Here is a 23,952-nt window from a genome sequence, read left to right on the forward strand (position 1 = left end):
ATCTCCTTCTTGCCTCAAGAGGGTCATTACTCTTCGGCCATGGCATTTGCAGGGACCTCCCCACAATCAGGAGGCTAAGGCAGGAGGATCCCAAATGTGAGGTTTGCTTGAGTTATACAGTTTCAGGTGAATTTGGGCTACAAAAAGAGAACTGTCTCAAGGAGGAGAGGGAGAGAGAGAACAAAATGAAGCAGAAGAGGGAGAGATGGGAGGGGGAAATGGAGGAGGAGAGGAGAAACAGAGAACAAGAAAGGAAAAACTGAAGTCAGCCATAAAGCTCAGTGGTAGAGTGCACAGGCCCCAGCTTCAATGCTCAGCAATGTCAGGGTGAAAAAAATGCAGACATAAAGAAAGGACAGAAAATATTTCCTCTGACCCAAAAGTTTAGTTAAGTATGAAGAATACCTTTAATCTCAGCACTTGGGAAACAGGCAGGTGAGTCTCTGAGATCTGAGAGTTCAAGGCCAGCCTGGTTTACAGAGTGAACTCCAAGCTAGTCAGGACTGTATCCAAAAGAAAATAAAGGAATGGAGAGGAAAAGGAAAGAGGTGCTGGTTCTGTGATTTAGAGGGCAGCACCATATAGTAGAAACTTAACGAAGAAAGTAGGAATCGCGAGACCTAACGCACTCTCCAACACTGAGTGGTTATGCTATTCAAGGGAACGCAGAGATGAGAAAAAGATAAATACCACTGTAGGTCTAACCAACTGAAGGTTAACATTTTGAAATGTAGATGGGGCTGGGAGATGGCTTGGTGGATACCGCACTTGTTTTACAAGCATGAAGGCTGAAGCTCAGATCCCCAGCACCCCCGTAAGTGTCGGGTGTGGGGGCCCACCTCTCATCCCAGTGCTGGGAAGGTAAAGACAACAGACCCCGTGGGCAAGCTGGCTAGCTGGACTATCGAAATAGGCAAGGTCTGAGTTCAAATGCCAGACCCCGCTTAAGCAGAAGAAAGTGAAGAGTGATGAGGAAGATACTCAATGTCAACCTTGGTTATACACACACACACGCACGCACGCACGCACGCGCACACACACACACACACACACACACACACGCACGCACACACGCACACACGCACGCCCAGACATATACATGTGAACATGCATGTATACCACACACACATGAAAAATAAACTGTACTTATAATGAACATTTTTAAACTTGTCATTAGTCCCAAAATAGTCTAACAACTATTTTCATATATTTTACAGTATATTAGGTAAATTAATCTAGAAATGAGTTTAAGGATATGGGAGGGTGTGTATGGGTTTTAAGTAAATACGCTGTTTCAAATGGAGTACTTAAGGTTATGCTACCCAGAAGTCCTGGTCTGTCCCCCCATCAGATATGAGCAGCAAACATATATACTTCACCATGTGACACAGTTGGCCAGTAACTGAACCCTAGCTTGAACTGACTCCAGGGTCTGTGTTGTTTATCTGCATCCCACTCATCAGTTGCAAAATGCTGGCTTTATTAAATTGAATCCCTATCTCCTTGGCTCTGTTTAGAAACACGATGGAAGCTGGGTGGCTGTAGCACACGCCTTTAATCCCAGCACTCGGGAGTCAGAGCCAGCAGATCTCTGTGAGTTCGAGGCTAGCCTGGTCTACAGAGCAAGATCCAGGATAGGCACCAAAACTACACAGAGAAACCCTGTCTCGAAAAACCAAAAAAAGAAAGAAAGAAAGAAAAACACGATGGTTTAACAGGCATTTAGAATGGTGATGTCTTTAACCTCTCTTCCCTAAGGTTCTGTCGGTCTGCTACACATTGTTACTTTCTCTCAGGATCACTCCTGATTTATACATAGAGTCTCCTCTTGCTAAGGTAACTTGAGTGTCTTATTACAATCATGAACATAATAATCCCTAATAACAATCTATAAACATTGTCTTTATACCCATAGATAAGTGTAATCTTCACCCCTCATCAAGAGACAGAGACCACTACAGAAAACCACAACCAATCACAACGTGGAGCTGTGGCGCTCAGTCCCAGTGGATACATCTACAAAACACTCCTGCTCAGGGAACACAGTGGAAGAAGGAACAGGAAGACCCTACGAGCCAGAGGATCAGGCAGTTTGCTGAGGTGTTTCGTCTCCTCATAATGCTATGGCTACACCGGTGCATAAAGTCTTGCCAACATGACTGCCCAAACATAAGCTGAACAAGGACAACACCAAAAGACACGCAAAAGTGGATGAGGAAGGGCCCATGAGGCCTCAACCCTACAAAAAGAACCACAGACCACTGAAGCAGTCTGGGAGTGCGAGAGGTATGTATGCATGCAATGAAAGTAGTGAAAAAATTAAGGCCATGGATTTGAAGGAGAGCCAGGACGGGTATATGGGAGGGTTTAGAGGGAGGAAAGGGAAGGAAGAAATATTGAAATTATACTATAATTTCAAAAAGAAAGTTTGAAATCATGAGCCTCCTTCAAAGTGATCACTTCCCACTTCTTCAGGGTGCTATCAAATCCCACACAATAAAGAACTCATGTGTTCACAAGAATACAGGGGCTAGAGAGACCTCTCAGTAGTTAAGAGAACTGGCTGCTCTTCCGGAGGACCTGAGTTTGATTCCCAGCACCCAAATGGCAGCTTACAACTACCTATAACTCCAGTCCCAGGGATCCAATGCCCTTTTTGGCCTCCGTGGTAGGCACGCATGTACGATACTGACATGCAACACACACACAGAGAAAATAAAATACAAATAAGCTGAAACATAGGAGAAGTGAGAAGCCTGAAACTACAGAACACATCTCAGGTGACTACAAGGTGTTGGCCTCTATTACCATAAATGGAAGGAAAACGCACACTCCAGTAACTCCAGCTACAGATCTGGACTCAAACTGCCTTTTATCTGGATTGACTAGCAACTGACTAAAGTATGAGTCATCAAGAATCCAAACCTTCAAAACCACACGTTGTAAAATTCCTCACGGCACGGTGAGCCCTGCACTCTACAGAAGCAGAGACCGGGAATTGCCGAAAGTTCAAGGCCAGGATCCACATAACAAGTTTCAGGCTAGCCAGGGCCATGAAGGGAAGATGGTATGAACAAATATACAATTTCACACGTGGAATTATCTAAGATTTAGATTTTTAGAGTAAGTAAAAACTTCTGACTTGAATCCATCTGTTTGGACTGCCACAATAAGTACCCAAAACTAAGTGCCTTCCACAACAGAAACGTATTCTCCCAGCGCCGAGGACTGTGTCAGAAGTGAAGGTGTTGGTAAATGGCTGGTTCCTTCTGCAGACCTGCTCAGTTCCCCCTGACTTCTCCTGGCTGTCTTCATGCTCACCCGACGTTCTTCCCATGTGTCTGAATCTGAGCTTCCCCTTCTGTAAGCACTCACCCTAGAGTAGGGGCTCACTCCATTCATCCTAACTAATCACATCTGCAACGACCCTATTTCCAAATAAGGTCACATTCTGCGGTAATATGGGCTAGAACATCAATAGACGAAGAAGGGTAAGTTAGACAAATTCCACCCCTAATAAGACTCAGTTCAAATTAACTTTAAGTCTACTGTTTGAACACTGGTTCCCTCTATCTGGATTCCAAAAGCTTATGAAAATGAAATAAAGGCATATGTAAATTTACTGCTGGTTTTAAATTATAGACTTTATTCTTTATATTTGAACTCCTGTTTTTTGTTCTATGTTGTTTAATCTAACTCCTTTCCCAGACTGATTTTAGAAAAGAGCTTCAAAATGTCAGAGCAGTGAGCACAGCGGCATGCTCCTGCAGTCCTAGATACCAGGGAGACTGAGGCAGAGGATTACCTGACCACAGCAGTTTGATTGAAGCCAACCTATGCAACACCAACTCAAAAAATAAATTAAAATTTAAAAGTGATTTATAAAATGATGAGACTACTAACAGCCAAAGAAAATTTATAATTTTATAAAAGAAACTATACTTTTTTGTTGTGTCGAGATCAAACCCAGGACTTTGATCGTGCAGGCAAGTGTTATACCTCAGCTATACCTCTAGTCCTGATGTTTCCTTAAAGAAATAAAGTGACAGTATCTCTTGGGCCCTGTTCTAGCACTATAAAGAGACACCATGACCAAGACAACTCTTATAAAAGAAAGCATTAAAATTGCGGAGGTTTAGTCCATTTTCATCATGGTGGGAACATGGCAGAACTCAAGAACTCACGGCCCTGGAGCAGTAGCTGAGAGCTGCAGCCTGATCCACAGGCCAAGAGAGAAGAAGTAAGGAGTGAGCTTCTGAAACCTCAAAGGCCACCCCAGTGCCACACTTCCTCCATCAAGGCCACACCTACTCTAACAAGGCCACAACTTCTAATCCTTCTAATCCTTTTCAAGCCACACTCTGATAAATCAAGGGCATCCTTATCTCTATGACAAGTCTTAGACTAGCCTGTGCTACATGAGCCCTTTTCTCAAAAAAAAAAAAAAATTTTTTTTAATACTCTCCAAACATGTCTAAAAGATTTCCTCATTTAAACAATTAAATTAATCCTCTTTTCTACCCTCTTGAAACCAGCCATATCCTTGGAAATCTAAGGATAAAACTTACAGCATTACACATGCTCAGTGGGTACCATAGCACTGGTCCATATCCCAGTTCTAGGTGTGATTTGAGAAAGAGAACTTCACTAAATTCTAGCACTACTTAACCTTGTCTCTACATTGGGAAACACTTTAAAACAGCAAATGAATACCAGATAATTCAGAGTATCTGAGGATATGGCCAGGGCCTATAAATAAACTTCCCCAAGTGGGTCCAATTTGCACTCAGGGTCTAGAAACCCTGGTAGAAAGAAATACACAAAACTACATTGCCTAAATTGGGTCAACTCTTATCATTCACGCAAATCTCTGATACTAGAAATATAAACAGATACGTTACAAGGTCTTTTGCCACTCGGCATTTGTAAATGATTTTCATTTTGTTTGTGGAACAGAACTAAAGCAAACCACAAACCCTAGGGACTGGAGAAGAAAGATTTCCTGGAATCAAAACTATCAAATCAGTTTTCAAGCATCTGTTTCTAGCAGCCAGTTTCACTATAGTGAGGAAAACTGAGTTTCATAGGTTTTCTAACTTTACTGAAAGTCTTAAAAGCTCAAGCGGTAGGGGGGAAAGAGCTTATTATGTACAGGTAAATCCTAGAGCATATGTTGAAAGCAAAATTTCAGCCAACACTTCAGCAGCAATAATAAAAATCAAACCCAGGACAGTTCCTCCAGGTTCAACACTGTCCCCAGAGTTCCCCTTGGTTGTGGTTCTTCACATATGTCATGAACCATCAACTTAAAGGAGAGGTGAAGGACCACCGGGAACAGCAACATACATGCTTCTGCTAAAAGATTTCTTTATTTCCCTCACCACAGCAGGCCCTGCAGTCCGAGATGGCGACTTAAAAACTCTGACTACTACTTCAGTGCTGTTAAGTTTTCAACAGGCTTTCAGATGTTAAAAAAAAAAAAAATACAAGAGCACTCACATAACCTGTTTGCCAAGTTCCCCTAACAGCAGCTCTCAGTCTGTTCCACGGCGATTGTGAAACATCCTGCCACAGCCCTCTAGAAAACAGCCCACAGCTGAAGAGCAAAACATTTTCCTCAGACAAAAAGCAGGGTAAAAAATCCTTTTGAAATTTCCTCAATGCAGATACTTCTTTTAAATAACAAGTTCAAGATAAGCATACTTTCAAGTAATTAGTATATGTTTATATCAAGATAGACAGACAGACAGAGAGACATACACTGCACACATACCCCAACCAGATTGGTGCCTCATTCTTCCCATCATCTTGAAAACCTCCTTGAATCTAAGACTTCTCCAGTAAACATACACACTAAACAAACATAGTACACTTAAGAAAATAAATCTTTAAAACAAATTCCTGTGCCCTGCTTTCCAATCAGACTAGGGGCCCAGCCCAAAATTTCAACCTTGAAGATACCACTCTGAAGACCTCTGATTTAGTCATGAAATGACTTCCTTCATCTCCAATTCTGAACAAACCAAACACTGAGCATTTCCTGCTATCACAATGAGCTCTGACAGTATTTTGCCATGTGCCAATTGTACTACATATATGTATGTGACAAGTTGGTACGGAAGTAAAAACTCCACCTCTCACTGGGTATTTGAACACATTCGGACAAAAAACAATTTTTCTGAGTATGTTCAAATTATCCAGGTTCTCTAAGTTTTTTTTTTCTGGGTCCATTTAAAAAGAAAAAAAAATTAGGATTATCTTTAAAAATTATTATAGCGTTTAAATAACACGGAACTAAATAACTTTTTATACTGCAAGACATATAATAAGTAATCAAGAAAAATACACGGATGAAGTCGTTCAATATTTTACCTAAATAGAAACAGGAAATCGCCTTTGGTTTTTGTTTTTCTTTTGTTGCTTTCTGGGAACTAGGGACTAACCTCTTGTGTGTTAGGCAAGCATTCTACCACTGATCCTCATACTCGTATCTCCCAAATTCTGGGATTATAGGCATACACTGGTGAAATAAACAATTCCCAGAACTAGCTTAGGGCCAGGGAGATGGCTCAGTGGGTTAAGGGCCCTGCCACCAAGTCTGACAACCTGTGTTTGACCCTCAGTACCCATATAGTGAAAAGAGAGAGCCAACTCCTATAAAATGTTGTCTGACCTCCATATCTGCATAACGGTGCATAAACGACGGATGGATGGATGGATGGATGGATCGATGGATCGATGGACGGACGAACCATGTATTTAGAAGCACAGCAAGCCAAGTTCATTTTACACCTGCCAGCTCTAGTATTTGCCATTTATTTCATTTTAGTATATTTTCCTTTTTTTATTATTTCTTTTATAATTACATCATTTTCCTCTTCCTCCTTTCAAACCCTCCCATATACTCTTGCTCTCTGAAAACATACATATAATAGTATACAGATTAGGCAGGATGTATTTGATATATATATATATATATATGGTGGATTGAATGAATGAGAATGGCCCCCCACAGGTTCACAGATTTGAATGGTGGCCACCAGAGAGTGGCACCAGGTTTGAAAGCATTAGGAGGTGTGGCCTTGTTGGAGGAAATGTGTCACTGGAGGTGAGCTTTGAAGTTTTCAAAAGCCCAAGTGAGGCCCAATGGCTTTCTCTTCCTGCTGCGTGCCAATCCAGGTGTAGAACCCTCAGCTACTTCTCCAGCACCACGTCTGCCTGCATGCTGCCACGCTTCCTACCATGATGATAATGGACTAAATGTCTGAAACAGTAAGCAAACCTCAATGAAATGCTTTCTTTTATAAGAGTTGCCATGGTCATGGCATCTCTTCACAACAATAGACCACTGACTAAGACAGTACCCGTATATGTATGCAACAACAAACAAGTAATGAAAAACAGAGGCCATGAATTTGAAAGAGGGAAAAGTTTTTCTTTTTCTAGTCAGAATAAATTGTAATTTGGCCATGCACCCCCAAAAGTAAGGCTCAATAAAGGTCACCTTAAGGGGTTTTTGTTGTTGTTGTTGTTGTTGTTGCTGTTAACTGATGTTGCTGTTTGTATGTGATACATGGTAAACATAGATGAGCATATTTAAAGGCTAGGGTTATATCCTTAGGTTTAATTCCCAATATAGGAGAGGGAGAGAAAGGGGGGAGGGATCCAACCACAAGAAAATGTATGTTATGATTCCATTTATATAAAATGCCCATAATATGCAAATATACAAAGACAGAGAGCAAAATAATGGTTTCCAAGGCTTAAGTCGGGTAGATATAGTACACCACCCATTAAAGTGTGGAGTATCTTATCACATACCAAATCTATAAAGTGATAATGAAAACAATGAAAGAACTACATAGAGAGACCCTGTCTCAGAAAAACAAAGCACTATCAAATTAATAAATAACAGAGCTGGGTGGGGGTTAAGCCACCAATACCCTTCCCAAAGACATAAAAAAAACAAAAGCCTAAGATAAATTAAGTACATCCAGCATAGTAAGTGTACAAGCATTATTGTGCAGTATACCTCTAAGTCTACTTATCACAATAAGAACATGGTGTTATAACGTAAAGTGTACTTGTGGTCAAGAGTGTGAGAGCCAGTGCAGTAGAGCCTGATGGTGAGTGGCTTAGGGCTCTATCCTCTGTGCCACATCAAACCTCACCACACCAAGCCTGGGATCTATCACGTGACCTTTTATCTGAAGAAGCCATAGTCAGCACACTATTTTTCAAACTTTAGTACTTACACAAACATCCTGTGTCTTAAAACAATTCAAAAACACTTTCTCCTCCAAAATACTGTCTTCTATTGTCTCTAGATTAAGTTTCTATCGATATTAATATGCTTTTAGTTGTGATCTTTTTTTCCCTCAGTTGACTCTCGTCTTGATTTTAAGGCTACTTAGTCCAAATTCTCACCTTTTGTAGGTATATTTATAAATTTTGTATTGTATCACTTTGGTATACAATACAAACAGCTAAGAAACTGCAATGTCCTGCCAAAACTAAAAATCAATTTTATTATTTGTAGTAACTATGTTTCTAGAATAAAAACAGACATTAAAACTGGTCTACTTAAAGTTTTGGGACCAGGCTTACTCCAGCCTATAAATCAACCTTATGGAGCACACTTAAAAGCCACTGCCTCTTAAAAGATTCTTAGCAAACTAACTCTACTCAACCCATTAATTCCCACGCCACCTCTTATATCCTTGCTTTTTTTTTTTTTTTTTTTTTTTTGGTTTTTCGAGACAAGGTTTCTCCATGTAGCTTTGGTGCCTGTCCTGGATCTCACTCTATAGTCCAGGCTGGCCTCGAACTCACAGAGATCTGCCTGGCTCTGCCTCCAGAGTGCTGGGACTAAAGGCGTGTTCCACCACCGCCCAGCTCATCCTTGCCTATTTTAAATTAAGTGAATTACCAAGTTCCAAGAGATTTTGTTCTAGCTTTTACACACTGTGGGCAGATCAGAGGATCAAAGTTAAATTTAAATCCTTTATCTCAGTATCTCTTGAGATCTTAATTCATATAAAGGCAATAATTGACACAGCATATATTCCACATATATGTATGTATGTATTACACACACACACACACACACACACACACACACACACACACACACACACACACTTCATGAACGGTAACTTCAAAAGTCTTCATTCAATTCCCCACCAGATGACAAATCCAGGTCTGGAAGAATTAGGAAACTTCCTCAGGGTCACATTCTTTGGACTGAGAAATGTGATTATGAGATGGCCACATTGTTTAATCTACTTGAAAAAAAATAGCCCATAATTAAAAGATTAATTATAGACATTGGTATGTTCTCTAGAACTTTTTAAAAGTAGTTTGAAATATTACTGGGGGTAGTTACTTTTTGGTCTCACTTTAGAAAAACAAGATGAACCACAAATAGTATTTCCTTGTCACCACATCAAAACTAAAGGGTAGCATTTACGTACAGGGAATTAACTGGTACTTAAAATATGAAATGACATTACTGCCAAACATTTAATTTCTAATTTTTTTTCCAGTAACTTTTCCTACTATCAAAGTAAATAATATTCTGATGCTAATGAAAACTCGTACTGAACCCCATTTTTTCTGGCTCACCTGCTGTTCATCCTCCATGACGTTACTTGCAAATTCAAACACTACGTCGTTCTGTTGGACAACAGCAGCCATAGTAAAGCATTCCCCTTAGACCCACATGAGAGAGTCCCAAACAGGTCCCAGTCTGGAGCAGTGGGGTGCAGTGCTGCTGTGGTAAAGCCCCTCAGGCAAGTCTGTGCAGTTCCTGCAGACCCAGGCCTCTTCAGAGAAAGGAATGCTTCACGTTTCCTTGGTTCGTTGACATTCTAGCAAACCGGCACTTTTTCTGAAATAATTCTCTTGGTCTTCTCGGGCCTGAAAAACAAAAGCTTATGTTAGTCGTGAAAACGCAACCGCCTGGCTAAAATGTAACAAGTGGCGCAGCACGGTGTCTCCAAGTGTCATTGTTGCTCTGAAGTAAAATCAGCATGGCTAGTAAACACAGGGCTTTGTTTTTAAAGACATACTGTCTTTGAAGACTTCATTCCTGAGATAAAATCTCCCCTCATTACTTTTTCTTTCTTCCCCAAGCTATACTTGAGTTAAAGTACTGAGTGTGTGTGTGTTGGGGGGGGGGGGGGGAGGGTGTCCAGTAATAATTAGGAAATTTTAAATCCCAGCAGAGGATATATAAACAGTTACATTCTTTCCACTAACCTAGCAAATCACCTACATGCACATTAACCACCACTCTCTGAATAATTTCCTAACAGACTCATTTGTCCTTAACAGCAACGTGCAAGCGCCATCCCCGACCATATATATATATATATATATATATATATATATATATATATATATATATATATGAAGACAGTTAAAGGTTGTAAACGCTGTTTTACGAGCTTTTTAAAGTGAGCAGAAACTAAAGCCTACTTTTCTGTCCCTGGAAACCTGTGCTGAGTGAAAACGCTGGGCGTTACCAGACTGACCCTGTCTTCAGGGGCTCCTTTTTGAATGCACTGAAATGTAGCCTTATCTCTAACACAAGCAACAGGAAGGAAACTGCACTTGACCACGTCACGTCAAGTTAGAACATGCAAAGGGCTGCACTTTACAACAGCAGAAAAACAAAAACGCAACTGAGGAGCAAAAACCACCTCACAGAGTTCTGAAAATGCCTGCTACACACATTTGTATATTAGTGTTTTTAAAAGGTAAAGCTACCACTAATAAAATTAGAATAGGTGTTAATACAAGCGTATTAAATATTAAACGCTTATGGTCATAAATGTGACATGAAAAGTTGAGGCTTTAAATAGTCATATTTTTTAAAATCTAGTGATTTGAAACAGCTTTTATAATATTAATATAAATATTTCAAAATGATGACAGCCTGGAGTAAAGGATGGTGACTAATCCTAGCAATTTAACCATAAAGAAACAAGTTTGGGAATAAAGGGACATGGTGAGTCAGTTTCCTGGAAAGCTTACGTCTAATTAGCAGGAACTAGCCAGGTCAGGTACACTATTTCCTAATTTCTGTCAAACCAACTCCCTGTATATTCCATGTTTTAGAGATCAACATAGATCACTGTGATTGTCATAATTGGAAATCAAAATAAAATAAGGATTAGGAATTCAAATCAGATTTTTACCCACTAAACTCAATTCCAAGCCAATGGTGTCCAATTCTGACCTACCCCAACCCTTTCAACAGAGATTTAACGATAACATTAAGAAAGTACTTTTTAACACAGTCTGGTCGTTTTTTTGAGCATAGAGAAGAAAAAAAATATTTTCACGTTTAAATCGAGCACAGGTGTATCAACATAGATATACACTTGGCCTTGTACAAACATTACTTATTGTTGCCCTTCAATTATTACAGAACCCAATTCCTCTATAGTAACTGCCTTATATGTTCCCCTATACAAGATAGCTTTGTCTCTGCCTCCTTTCTTAACTTCCATTATTCCCATTCCCGGAACCCATTATTCCCATTCCTGGAAGGTTCCCTCCCATCTCTGAATCTTATCTTCCCATTCTTCAATGTTTAAATCACATTTTGTTTTTCTGAGAAAGGGTGTCATGTGGGCCAGGTTGGCCTCAAACTGGCTATGTAACCAAGGGTGACTTTGAACTCCTGATCCTCCGGCCTATACCTCCCAAGTTCCTTCATAAAGTCTCCCAACTTCATGTCTCACCCCATAAAGACTGCTCCCTTCAGAATCACAGCACTACTTACTGCCTATACTGCCAACTTAACACAAACCACACTGTCTCACATTTGAAAGTGTTGTTCACTTAATTCAACCCAATAAATGTTCCAGTGCTTGCTGTCCGAAAACCAATAGGCAGGCAACGAGAGAGAGAGAGAGAGAGAGAGAGAGAGAGAGAGAGAGAGAGAGAGAGAGAGAGAGAGAGAGAGAGAGCGCGAGCGCAAAACCTCTCCTGGGAAAGAACCAGAGTTTTAAATTTCTTCTGTACCCACCAAACCTGTGTGCCCACACTAATGATAAGAAGGCTCATGTTAATGACAGATACTGTTTTAAATACCTACCACTGAATATTCAAACTATTTCTACCTATATTCTTGATTTAGCATTGAAATACTTTTGATAAAGAGGAAATTATTATCAACTTCAAACCCAAGAGCAAGAAAATACAAACAGGATTGAGGGATGCTTGTGACATGGAAGTTTTTCTGTAAATGGGTAGGTTCAAGGGTATTCTAAAACCTGGTTTTCTTATTAAACACAAAGGACCCATGTGAATAATCTGTATAAAGTTCCAAAGTGTACTTTTCTCAGCCACATCTCCACAGTGCTACTGTGCTTTACTAACTGACCTTTGGAAATTTCAAAAATAAGGACGAACAATGAAAATAGCCTGACCTCGTAACACATGACTGACAGCCTGTAAAAATAACCCCAAATGGCTGCCCCAAACCACCACCACTCATTCGCAGAGGTAGGAAAGAAAACTCAGCTCCCCCCAGTTTCTGTTCACATGCACAGGGAAGCTCATTAACTCAAATCAGAAGGCAAGCATTTTCTTTAGTTTAACTAGGTCTCTGACGCTCTGTGCCTTCCTCCTCCTCCTCCTCTTCCTCTTTCCTGTGTAGGTATGCTGTGGCTTTGAAGTGGTTCCTGAGGAAAAACCTTTCTGATTCTTAAACCAGACATGTCTTCTGTGGATGTCAAGGGTACTGAAACAACATGGCTCAGCTCTATTAATTTTATTAAGTGACAAATCTGATACCTAACCCAGAAATCAAGTTTTCATTAAAGAGGGGAGGTGCCCAGATCTTGGGGTCCGTGAGCACAACACAGCCAACACTAGAATCTCATTTCTCAAATCAAAACTCAATTACTGTAATATACAGTCCTGCTTCGAAATCCACCCATTCCTTTTGCCATTACAGTTTAAAACACAGATTTAAGTAAATGTATATATCAAATTTAAGGGGGGGGGGGAACTCCACTTTCTAATTTTCTCCAAATCCAGCTAGTAAACTAGCATATCAAGTCCATCTCAGAGTCTCTGAGTCATTGTGTCTAAAATGTCCAAAACAGATACCATGATGTTTCCCTAAAGTTATTTCAGTTCAGAAAAAGATATGGGTATTAAGATTGAAACAAAGGAGTCTGTTCTACCCTAAGACAATCTAAGAACCTCAGTAAATGTTAAACTTGTTTCAACGCTAGGCATGGAGGTACAAGTTTGTAATTGCAGGCCGGAGTTTGAGGCTGGCCTGGGGGACATAACCAACCCTTATCTGAAACAGCCAAGCAAACAGTAATGCCAAACTTGTTTAAATTTACGCATTATTGAGTCATATATTCAGGAACAGTGCCACTGTAATAGTTCTCCAACATGTTTTCACAACATGATAAAGCAAGAAGGAAAAAGGAGAAAACTCTTCATTCACCATAGAGTCACATGCTGCTACCTTATTTACACATTTTTGAGAAGTAATCCAGTCGGGCATCCAAACAAATTCCCAGACTAGCTTGAATGCCTTTCTCCTTTGGAGAGCTATACCACAGAAATGCTTAGAATTAAGATTCCTAAGCTCTTGTCACCAATCTTCACACTTGAGGTAAAGTCATAAAACAAAACTATTACATGAACTCTAGCCTCAGACCACCTGGGTTCTGCCTCTGAGGTACGGCCCTGAGCAAAGTTTCCATATATTCGAGGACTGCTCGTTCTGTTCAATGAGCATAATAAATGGCAACAAAACCTAGAGCTGTGAAAGTCATCTGTGAAATACTTGCGCAGCTAACGGACTGCAGGCCGTGGCAGGGCACCTGCCTGGATAGACACTGGCTTCAGTCCCTGGCCCTGCTTAAAGAAATAGCCAAATACATGTGCAGGATGTCTGGTCTATGAGCTGAACTCAATAAACATTAGCTTAATTATAGCTCTGAATATAGTGTGCAAAATATGCAACAGGTGCACCTCAGATCCCTAATTATTTCTTAAGTCCCATTTCTATAATCACTGAGAGTCTTTCTCCACAATTACTGGCTCAACTCCAACACCATAGCCCATTAGCAACAAAATCTAGGTTGACTCCAGCGCCTTGCACTCTGGTATCCTTTTGATAAATCCAGTGTATAAAGGGTAGGACTTTAAAACTTCACTTATGGGGCTGGAGAGATGGTTCAGCAGTTAAGAGCACTGGCTCCTCTTGTAAAGGAACCGGGTTTAATTCTCAGCATCCACATGGCAACCGTCAACTATCTGTCAACTCCAGTCCAGTAAGTATGACAACCTCACCATCTGGAGCACAGATATACATTCAGGCAAAACACTCATGTATAGAAAAATAAACAAATATTTTTTTTAAGAACTTAACAGAGTCTAGTTAGGATCCTATCTCAAACACAGTGAATAACAATTTTAAACACAAAACACTGGTTCACATTAATGGCTACATCAACTCAATTCAAATTGTTTTTGTATAATTTATTATAAAATATTTCAAATATAAAAAAAATATGAATAGAAACCTGTGGTGACATATTGTGTCCCCCACTGTATTGTGCACCCTAATAACGCTTATCTGAGGATCAGAGGAAAAAGCCAGCCACTAGAGTAAATACAGAAGTCAGGCAATGGTAGCACACGCCTTTAATCCATCCAGATCTCTGTGAGTTCAAGGCCACACTGGGAACTGAGCCAGGCCTGGTGGCACACACCTTGGATTCCAACACTAGTTAACCATAAAGGTCTGGAAGTCCGTACAGACAGACAGGAAGTGACAGAGCTTGGCAGGAAGAGGAAGTGATGTAGCTGGGAGGAGAGAGGAAATGAGATTGCAGGGGCAGAAAGGAATATAGGCGTGGGTATACAGGAAGAAGCTCTGTTTGGAGACTGAGGTGTCAGTGAGGTGAGGTTGGCTATGGCTTGTCCTATTCCTCTGATCTCTCAGTTCTAACTCTAATATCTGGCTCCAAGTTTTTATTAAAATAAGACCATTTAGCAATTCATCTTACAGAAACCTGCCAAAATCAATCCTTCATTGAATATAGAACATAAAATATAGGATTTCTTGAGAAGCATTTCAGATATAAAAATATGAAAATCCATTAAGATTTTTGCTGTTGTTGTTGCTGTTGCGTGTTTTTTGTTGTTGCTTTGCTCTTTGTAGTTTTGGTGCCTGTCCTGGATCTCATTCTGTAGACCAGGCTGGCGTGAACTCACAGAGATCCGCCCGTCTCTGCCTCCCAAGTGCTGGGATTAAAGGTGTGCGCCACTGCCACCCAGCAAGATTTTTTAAGCATACTTAATATATTAAGATTTTTTTTTTTTAAGCTAGGTGGTGATGGCACATGCCTTTAATCCCTTCACTCTAAGTTCGAGGCCACCCTGGTCTACAGAGTGAATTGTAGGGCAGCAATAGAAACCCTGTCTTGAAAAACCAGGAAAAAAAAAGTTTTAATTTTTTTTTTTTTTTTGGAAATTACTATAGTACAAACACATTCTGTGGAAAATGATAAATAAGGAGACTCAAACAAACACAAGGTTTTAGACTAGATCATTCTAGCTCAAAATGATAAAGGGCATCAGCAGAGGAATGGGATAATTGAATGGCTAACAAATTATTCAGATGACATTTGTGTTTATGGATACAAGCTAGCTAAATGGAATTCTGTAATAACTGTACAACAAATACCTGAGCAGAAAGTATTCTTACATCAAGCCATAGCTAATAAAGAGACTTTTGCAAAAGTCTTGAAGTATTCTAAGAAAAGCAAGGGTATTTGGAAAAATGCATCAGAAATTAAAGAACACAAGATAAAAAGAGAGGCTCCACACAAAAATTGGAAATCAGAAGCAGTAAACCTGCAGCCTATGACCCTGGAATTTGTGTGGCGGGCCACAGCTGGCTTTGTTCTAATCTGTTTTCAATATGTTAGAATACTAGGCAACAGAAATGAAAATCAAGTCCGTCATCAAACTCAACTGCACAACCTTCCTGAGCTCCGCACACTATCACCTCTAAAAATTTTGTAGAATCACAGGTTTGAGAGTTGCAACACACACACACACACACACACACACACACACACACACACACACACACACAGAGGCGCTTATGGCTAACTGAGGACTACACATTCATTGAAAAGGTAAAGAATTTGGACCTAAAGCAATCCAACCTGTCTAAAGACACAGGCAATTAGCAGCAAAGAGAAGACAGGCCCAGTCGCCTCCTGCCCTTCTATCTATACTAATAGAACTTCATTAATGTTTTTATCAGTAGAGTATCGGGGGCTGGGCACATAGCTCAATGTGCACCCTTGCATGCACAAAGACCCGAGTTTAATCCCCAGCATCATCAGAAACCAGCATCCCCTGCCGAAGTATTTAAACACACTAGTACAGCTATTAGCTGAAATGTCTTGGTAAAATATTCTACGCATCCTCTTGATACTTGGGATCACTTCTAACCATGAATTTAGTTGGGACTGAAAGAAAGGTTTGCAGGTTTCTCCTTGATTGCTTTAAGCCTTAGTTTTACTATTACTGTTGATACCCAAGTCTACCATACCATATTCTTACTTTACAGCTTCACCCAGCCTTAAAAGTGAGGAGTAAAAAAAATAAAAATAAATGATAAAAACTTGTAAGCCTTTTTATACCACTATCACAACTTTCTAACTCATTAAAATACTCTCAGATAATGTTTATTGATGTTGTTCATATTCTTCAAGTGTAGTATCACTGCCATCATTTATATTAACAAATGTGAACATAGGGATCAGAGATGACTCAGGAGTTCAAAGTGCTTGCTACTTGCAGAGGACCTGGGTTTGGTTGCCAAAACCTGCTCCTGGCAGCTCACAATGGCCTGTAACTCTAGTTCCTGGGAACCCATCACCTCCTCTAGCCTCTGTGGGCACCAAACATATGTGTGGTTCATATCCATCCAAGAAATAAACATAAAACACAAAATACATAAATCTTTAAAAAGTTAATGTGAACACGGGAAAAGAAACATGCCACAATGTAATTACCGCATGTACATAGAACTGAACTTCCCCAGACAAGAACAATATTAGTCTAGTTACCCCACAGGAAGGGGGAAAGGAGAATAATTTTATTTATTCGAATTCTTTAGATTTTTTTTTTCTGTGCTTATGAGTGTTTTGCCTGCCTATATGTATGTGCACCACATGAATGCCTGCTGCCTGAGGAGGTCAGAAGAGGGCATCAGAGCTCCTGAAACTGAAGTTATGGATGATTGTGAGCCACAATGTAGGTGTTGGGAACACCTGGGTCCTCTGCAAGGACAGCAAGTGATCTAAACGCTGAGCCATCTCTCCAGCCCCAGGACAAACATTTTAAAACAAACCTCACTCTGAAGATCTCTTTAAGCCATGTGTCACAGACACAAAATGGGGGAGGGGCCCACGCTAAAGCTCAAAGTAAACAAACCATATCTCATTGCATCATTTAATTATAAAAAGGCCTTTCATCATTTAATTATAAAAGTATACCAGGTATGGTAAACTTTAATCCCAGCACTGAGAAGGCAGAGGCAATCAGACCTCTAAGAGTTCAAGGCCATGGGGCTGGAGAGATGGCTCAGCAGTTAAGAGCACTGACTACTCTTCAAGAGGACCCGAGGGGTTCAATTCCCAGCACCCACATGGCACTCACAACTGTCTGTAACTCTAGTTCCAGGGGACCCAACACCCTCACACAGACAACCATACACACCAAACACTAATACTCATAAAATAAAAATAAATAAATTTAAAAAAAAAGAATTCAAGGCCTACCAGGTCAACATAGCAAGCTCCAGGCCAGCCGAGGCTACATAGTAAGACCCTGTCTCAAAAAAGCAAAAATAATAAAATGCTAGGGGCTGGAGAGATTGGAGAGATGGTTCATCAGTTACAAATGATCATTGCTATCCTAAGAGGACCAACGTTCATTTCCAAGCACTGCTGTGTGGTATACTCATCTACATAAACACAAATAAAAATAAAAACCCCTTTAAACTAAAATAAAATGCTTAAAACAAGTCATGGTTGGTACTGGTCTGTAATCCCAATATTTGGGAGTTAGAAGCTGGAGAGTCTGTTCTAGTCTAGCTTAGACCACATGAGACCCTGTCTCAAAAGAACAAAAAAACAAACAAACCTTTGATATCCTAAGCTTTTAAAAAATTAACCTTTTAATTTTTTCAAATACTCAATGGAATACAAAATTGTCTCTGTGAGGGAAGGAATAAAACCAAGTTTCTGTAATTCGTATCATACCACCTATATGGCCACCAGCTTGGTTTTGTTTGTTTCTTGGAGACAATGTTTTCCTACGTGGCCGTGGCTGCCCTGGAACTCGGGGTCCTTCTTACCCTTTTCATCTGTCTCTGAAGTGCTGGGACCTCAGATGTACACAATTACTCTTGCCTCCCATGTCTTTTAAGTAGCTAGCCATTCAGTATAGCTACTTACTACTGGGCATTTGTTCATTTAAATCAACCGTCTATATGTTAGTCATTATTTAACTAGGAAAGGAGGACACTAGACATTTTAAAATTGAGAAACACCACAGGGGAGTGAGGCATCCATAATTTTACCCAAACTGATTTTACTTTCATACAAATATGGCACAAATGGTGGCTTTGCATATGAAGCCTCAGATAAGGTTCTGGTGACCGAGACAAAGCTGAAGCAGGTCTTTTCCAATCAAATTCACCTTAGCTTCAACTATGTTCATTTTAAAGACATCAGTATGATCAAACCAAACTGGCTGACTTTCTTCACTTTTGCCTTTCTGCTGACACCCAGAGGAATAGTCCAGGACTCGGAGGGAGGCTGCCATTACTCCCCACACCTGAAATTCCAGTTCTCTCACATACTTCTCCACTTTCCATTATTGGCCACTCAGCCTGCCTGGTATCAGGTTACAGTCAGACAGCATTTATGGTACCTGAAAAGCCAACAGACCTCATACCTAGACCTGTTCATACCTGTGGTCTCAGGATTAACTCTTTCTGAACATGTTCTGAAACCGTGAGAATTTAAAAGAGAAACCATGAGTGATAATCAGAAATTTAGTCATGAAAAAATTAAATTCCTTTCTCAAAAAGGCTAAAAAATATCATCAAAACATTAAACCATGCTTTATTATGCAAATTAACCATCTAAGGAATTTTCTTCTGTCCAGGACCTAAAACCTGAACTCTGACAAAAAACATCTATCCAGAGAATGCAAACATGTTAAAACGTCCTTATCAGCAAAACCTGTTCAGGCAATTAAACATTTTTCTCTACAACAAACAAGAATTAACTTGCAAGAAATCTGTATTCTACTTCTGTGGCTGTCTATTCCTCTGGTTAATATTTTTATTTTAGGAAAACCAGGCTCTAGCACCATGGTTTTCTCATCTGAGAGAATAGCTGATTCCCATCAGTAACACTTAGGCTTTGGCACTGACTGAGTGAGGAGAGCCAGAGAATGTGCTTAACCTCCAGAGTCAGGTGCTGCTCCACAATAATCCCAGCATTTGCAAGTTAGACACCAAGCCTGGGGTACAAATTGAGATCCTGTCTTTAAATCGAGTGGGGGTGGGGGTGGAGGTGGGGGTGGACTCAGTCAGTAAAGTGAGCTCAGTCTCCAGAACCCACACCATGTGTGGTGGTGCCTGCTTGCAATCCTGGTGCTGAGGAGACAGAGGAGGATGATTCTCGGTGCCTGCCAGCCAGCCAGTCTAACCTAATTGAGCTCCAGGCCAGTGAGAGACCCTGTCTTATGGCTGGAGAATCCTTATAATCACCCTCATGGCTAACCGGCACCTCAGCTTCTAAAGTCAGTGAAAATAGAGCATCTGCAGCACCAAGACCACAAAGACTGGAGATGGGAAAGCAGAGGCATGGGCTTAGTTGTACAGGATACACAGCTGAAATACTGACAGTGGAGCAGTGGTGGACACCTTTAACCCCAGCACTTGAGAGGCAGAGGCAGGCCAGCCTGGTCTATAAATCGAGTTCGTGGACAGTCAGAGATGTTACATGGAGAAATCCTATCTTGAAAAAAAAAATTTACAATTATATTTGAAAATACTGACAGTGTTTAAAAGCATGTGTATAACTCTATTTTCCTATTTATACATCTTAGAAGCAAACTTCATTGTAAATAATCTGAAGATTTGTGACATATATGGGCTAATTTTTTAGGGCTTTCACCTTTTAAAATATAAGGATTCAATTTTTAAATCACTTGAATCCATGTCAGCTACACTAATTAAAGCCCAGCTCCTTAAACAATGGGAATCCAGGGACAGAGTGTGAGGGTCCTAAACACCCTGCAACAGTAAAAGATCCCTTCCCTCCATATTTGTTTCTGAGACAGGGTTCCACTTAGTGTGTAGCCCCAGCTGGCCTGGAACTCGCTATGCAGCCTGGGCTGGTCTTGAACTCAAAGATCCACCTGCCTCTGCCTCTGCCTCTGCCTCAGCCTCAGCCTCAGCATCCAGAGTGCTGCGATTAAAGGTATGCACCACCACTGTGGGAGATAAAAGGTTCTTGGATATCCAGTGACCAAAATCTAACCCAAAACCAGATGTGTAATGAATCTAAGATGTTTCAGGAAGCACACATCTATGCTGCATCATGGAACTTCACCGCAGCTTTGGAACATACAACATGCCTACTCTGCACCATGCATGTTACTACACTTTGAGATGTTGTGAACACTGCCTGCAACCTTAGCTCAGATTCAAGACTACTGTATGTTATGAACTGCAAAGTTTTTTTTTTTACATGTTTGTGTTCTTATAGAAACATAGGTTTAACTATCGAAAACAAAGACTTTTAGTGTCTAAGTATCAAATTAATATATATTGGGTTTGTTTTAGAATGTTTGATTTTTAAAATTGCTACATGTGTTGATGATTTGAGTTTTATTTAAAAAAAAAATGTTCACTGAGGTCAGGGAGATTGCTCAGCAGGTAAAGGAACTGGCTATCAAGACTAATGACAACCTTTAATCCCTGAAACCTAAGGTGGAGAGTACCAACTCCTGCAAGTTGTTCTCAGACCTTTACACATAAACCATGGTGCATACTTATGCACGTGTATGCATACACACACACCAGTAAAAATTTTAAATGTTAAAAAAAGTTCAGTAAATTTTAGCTTAGGACTAAGACAGAATTCCCAACAATTTGGAAATAGTCCTAAGCATGCTTCTGCCATTTTTGGACCATGTATTTATATGAAGCACTACTCTCGGCTTTCTTAACTATAAAATCAAAATATCAATCACCTCCCAAAAATGTCACAGATGGTTTATGTCCCACGGTATCAAATATTCAGCCAAGATTTAATTATTTCATGTGAAAATAAACAGGTAATCCTCATTGGCACGTAAATTTGTCTTTAATAAATGATAAAATTTTATATATATATATATATATATTATACACACACACAAAAGAATTGTTCTATTTCATTTTTTACATTCATTTGGTGTGTACAACCTGTGTGTGGTTGGGGTGTCAGTAAACAGCTTTGCAGGAATTGGTTCTCCCCTTTCATTATGTGGATCCCGTGGAATGTACTCAAGTTGGTAAGCTTCACAGCAAGCATCTCTACTCACTGGACCTTACAAAATAATTCCTTATGATTCCGTATCAGTAAATGTTTGCTTTGGACACCTATTTTACATATGCATATAATCAGGGGTCAATGTAAAAATTCTTATGAGAAAAGTGGCCGAAATTAGAAAATTTCCAAGAAGTCCTAAAGTGCTTTGGTGACAATGGCTGAGGTTTCCTCCAGTAGGAAATGGTTAGCTACCCTCCTTTGATGTCTATCTAGAGCTAATCAAAAGATCTCCGACATCTATGTTCAGAGGCACCTCTACTATGATGGATTCAGGAGTAAGTGATTCATGAATATTGACTGAATTTACCTAAGGGCAGTACTGTGGAAAATACAGAAAAGTAATGCATTGTCCTTGGTCCAGGAAGTTTACAGTGTAGTTCAGGAAATAAGATGAAGACAGCTAAACCCCAGAAGGCAGTATTTAATTGTTAACAAAGCAGGTCAGTGACGCATCCTTGCAGCCAATCCAGGGGTTTCCAAACAGGGCTCTAACAACAGAGCGTGGTCCCTATGCTCTTGCAGCCCAGGGCAAGTCCCACTGATCTGGGACTACTGCTCAAAATGACAAGAATAGCTGTGACCAGCAGTGCACAGATGATGTTAAAACTGACAGCTTCGGTTCCCTGGTGTAAGCTACTCTCCTTTAACCCTTTGTCGATGGCAAAGAAACTCTCAACAAAAGTTTCTAAAGTCTTGGATTATAATGGCAAAAAAAATTTTTTTAAATAAACAAAAACTCGCTTAACTGATGAACTGTGTTTTGTTCTCTTTCTCCGAGAACAAAGGCAAGCAGAGGGATGGTAGTGCACACCTGAAATTCCAGCACCAGGAAGGCAGAGGCATGAGGAGGCAATTACGAGGCCAACGTGGAGCACATAATGAGCTCCTGTCTCTATGGCGCTGCATGCCTACTCTCCCAGCCTAGGCTACACAGGAAGTTGAAGGCCATCCTAAGTAGTATACTTGGACCGTATCTCAAATAACTTCAACAGCAGCAAAAAGCTAAGCGGGTGGTGCTGGCCGTTCCCCAGCCACTCGGACACCTGGCAAGAAGACCAACGCTGAAGCTTGAGCTACAGAGCGAGGTCCGGGCCAGCCTGGCAGGCGGCAACTCACTGAGACCCAGCCTCAAAATCTGTAAAAACAAACAGTTAAAAATACAACCAGTTTAAAAGAGGGCTGGGTTCTCTGGCAGAGTGCTTGCTCAGTATGTGTGAGGCCCCAGGTCTAATCCCCACGATCGCCAAATAATTCACACACTAATTCATTTTTTTAAAGTTATGAGAAGAAAATGGAAAATGACAAGATTTTCTCCCTTCCTTCCTTTCTTATTGAGACAGGGTCTCACTGTTTAAACATGGCTGGTCTGGAACTCACTCTGTAGACCAGGTTGGCCTCAGAGTCACAGAGAGCCACCTGCCTCTCTGCCTCCCGAGTGCTGGGATTAAAGGTGTGCACCACCACACCCAGCCAAGATTTTTTAAAACATGACTATTACATTCTTTGTACAGGCTGTTCAACTAAACACCAAAATAGCCTTCATTCGCTTGGATGCAGGGACTAGCTGCATCTATGCCTGACTATATGTAATCAAGTTGAATTAAGTATTTTGAATAGATTCAATAAAGCAAGATGATATCCATGGCAGAATCCATTTTCTTCGCTACTTAATCCGCCTGCTATCACCAGCATCCAGGAAAGCTTCACTTCTAAGGTCGAAGCTCAATGGAGGGCGCTGAGCACTCATCTTGCATGTACAGAACCCTGGCTTTGATTCCCAGCCCCACAGAAAAAAGGAAGGAGGAGGAGAAGAAGAAAGGCAGAAGTAAGGAGTGCTCCTTTTAATTATTTCTTACAAATAAACCATAAAGCAAGTTGTAGAGAGGACAGAGTCTAGTTCCTTAATCAGCTTGTTGGTTTGATTCCAGAATAGAGCTATCAAGTGGATATATGCACCTATGCTGGACTTAGATAAAATCTGAGTACTGAATATACAAAAATAAAGGCAGCCGAGGCATGATCTTTGTCCTTGGGCAGTTTGGGGGAGATAAATACTTGTGAGATGAAGAAAACTTTAAAAAGTGACATGGGGGCTACTTCATCAGTGACAACTCCCATCTTATCTTCCCAAGCTCACAGACTGTGAGAGACAAGAAGCCAGGGTGATGCTGACATTTAAACTAAAAAAGAGGCGGGGCAGTCCTAGGAGAGGACAAACTTTTCCACTGGGAAATGAGATCATCTCACCTCCTGGGTTATCTTCAGCAATTTTTGT

The 23,952-nt window shown here is 40.5% G+C and overlaps 1 protein-coding gene across 1 annotated transcript in view; it reads right to left on the minus strand.

The window, feature by feature from the left end:
- Elf1 (E74 like ETS transcription factor 1) overlaps positions 1 to 23,952 on the minus strand; it is a 51,848-nt gene that overhangs the window by 20,061 nt on the left and 7,835 nt on the right. Inside the window, exons 2-3 of the mRNA XM_059274293.1 lie at positions 9,550 to 9,918; positions 769 to 853 (exon numbers count right to left, since the gene is read on the minus strand). Coding sequence (XP_059130276.1) covers positions 769 to 853; positions 9,550 to 9,696 — 232 coding nt within the window. The 5' untranslated portion in view covers positions 9,697 to 9,918. The remainder of the gene's footprint in view (positions 1 to 768; positions 854 to 9,549; positions 9,919 to 23,952) is intronic.

This window comes from Peromyscus eremicus, chromosome 9 (assembly GCF_949786415.1).
Source record: "Peromyscus eremicus chromosome 9, PerEre_H2_v1, whole genome shotgun sequence".
Lineage (NCBI taxonomy): Eukaryota > Metazoa > Chordata > Mammalia > Rodentia > Cricetidae > Peromyscus > Peromyscus eremicus.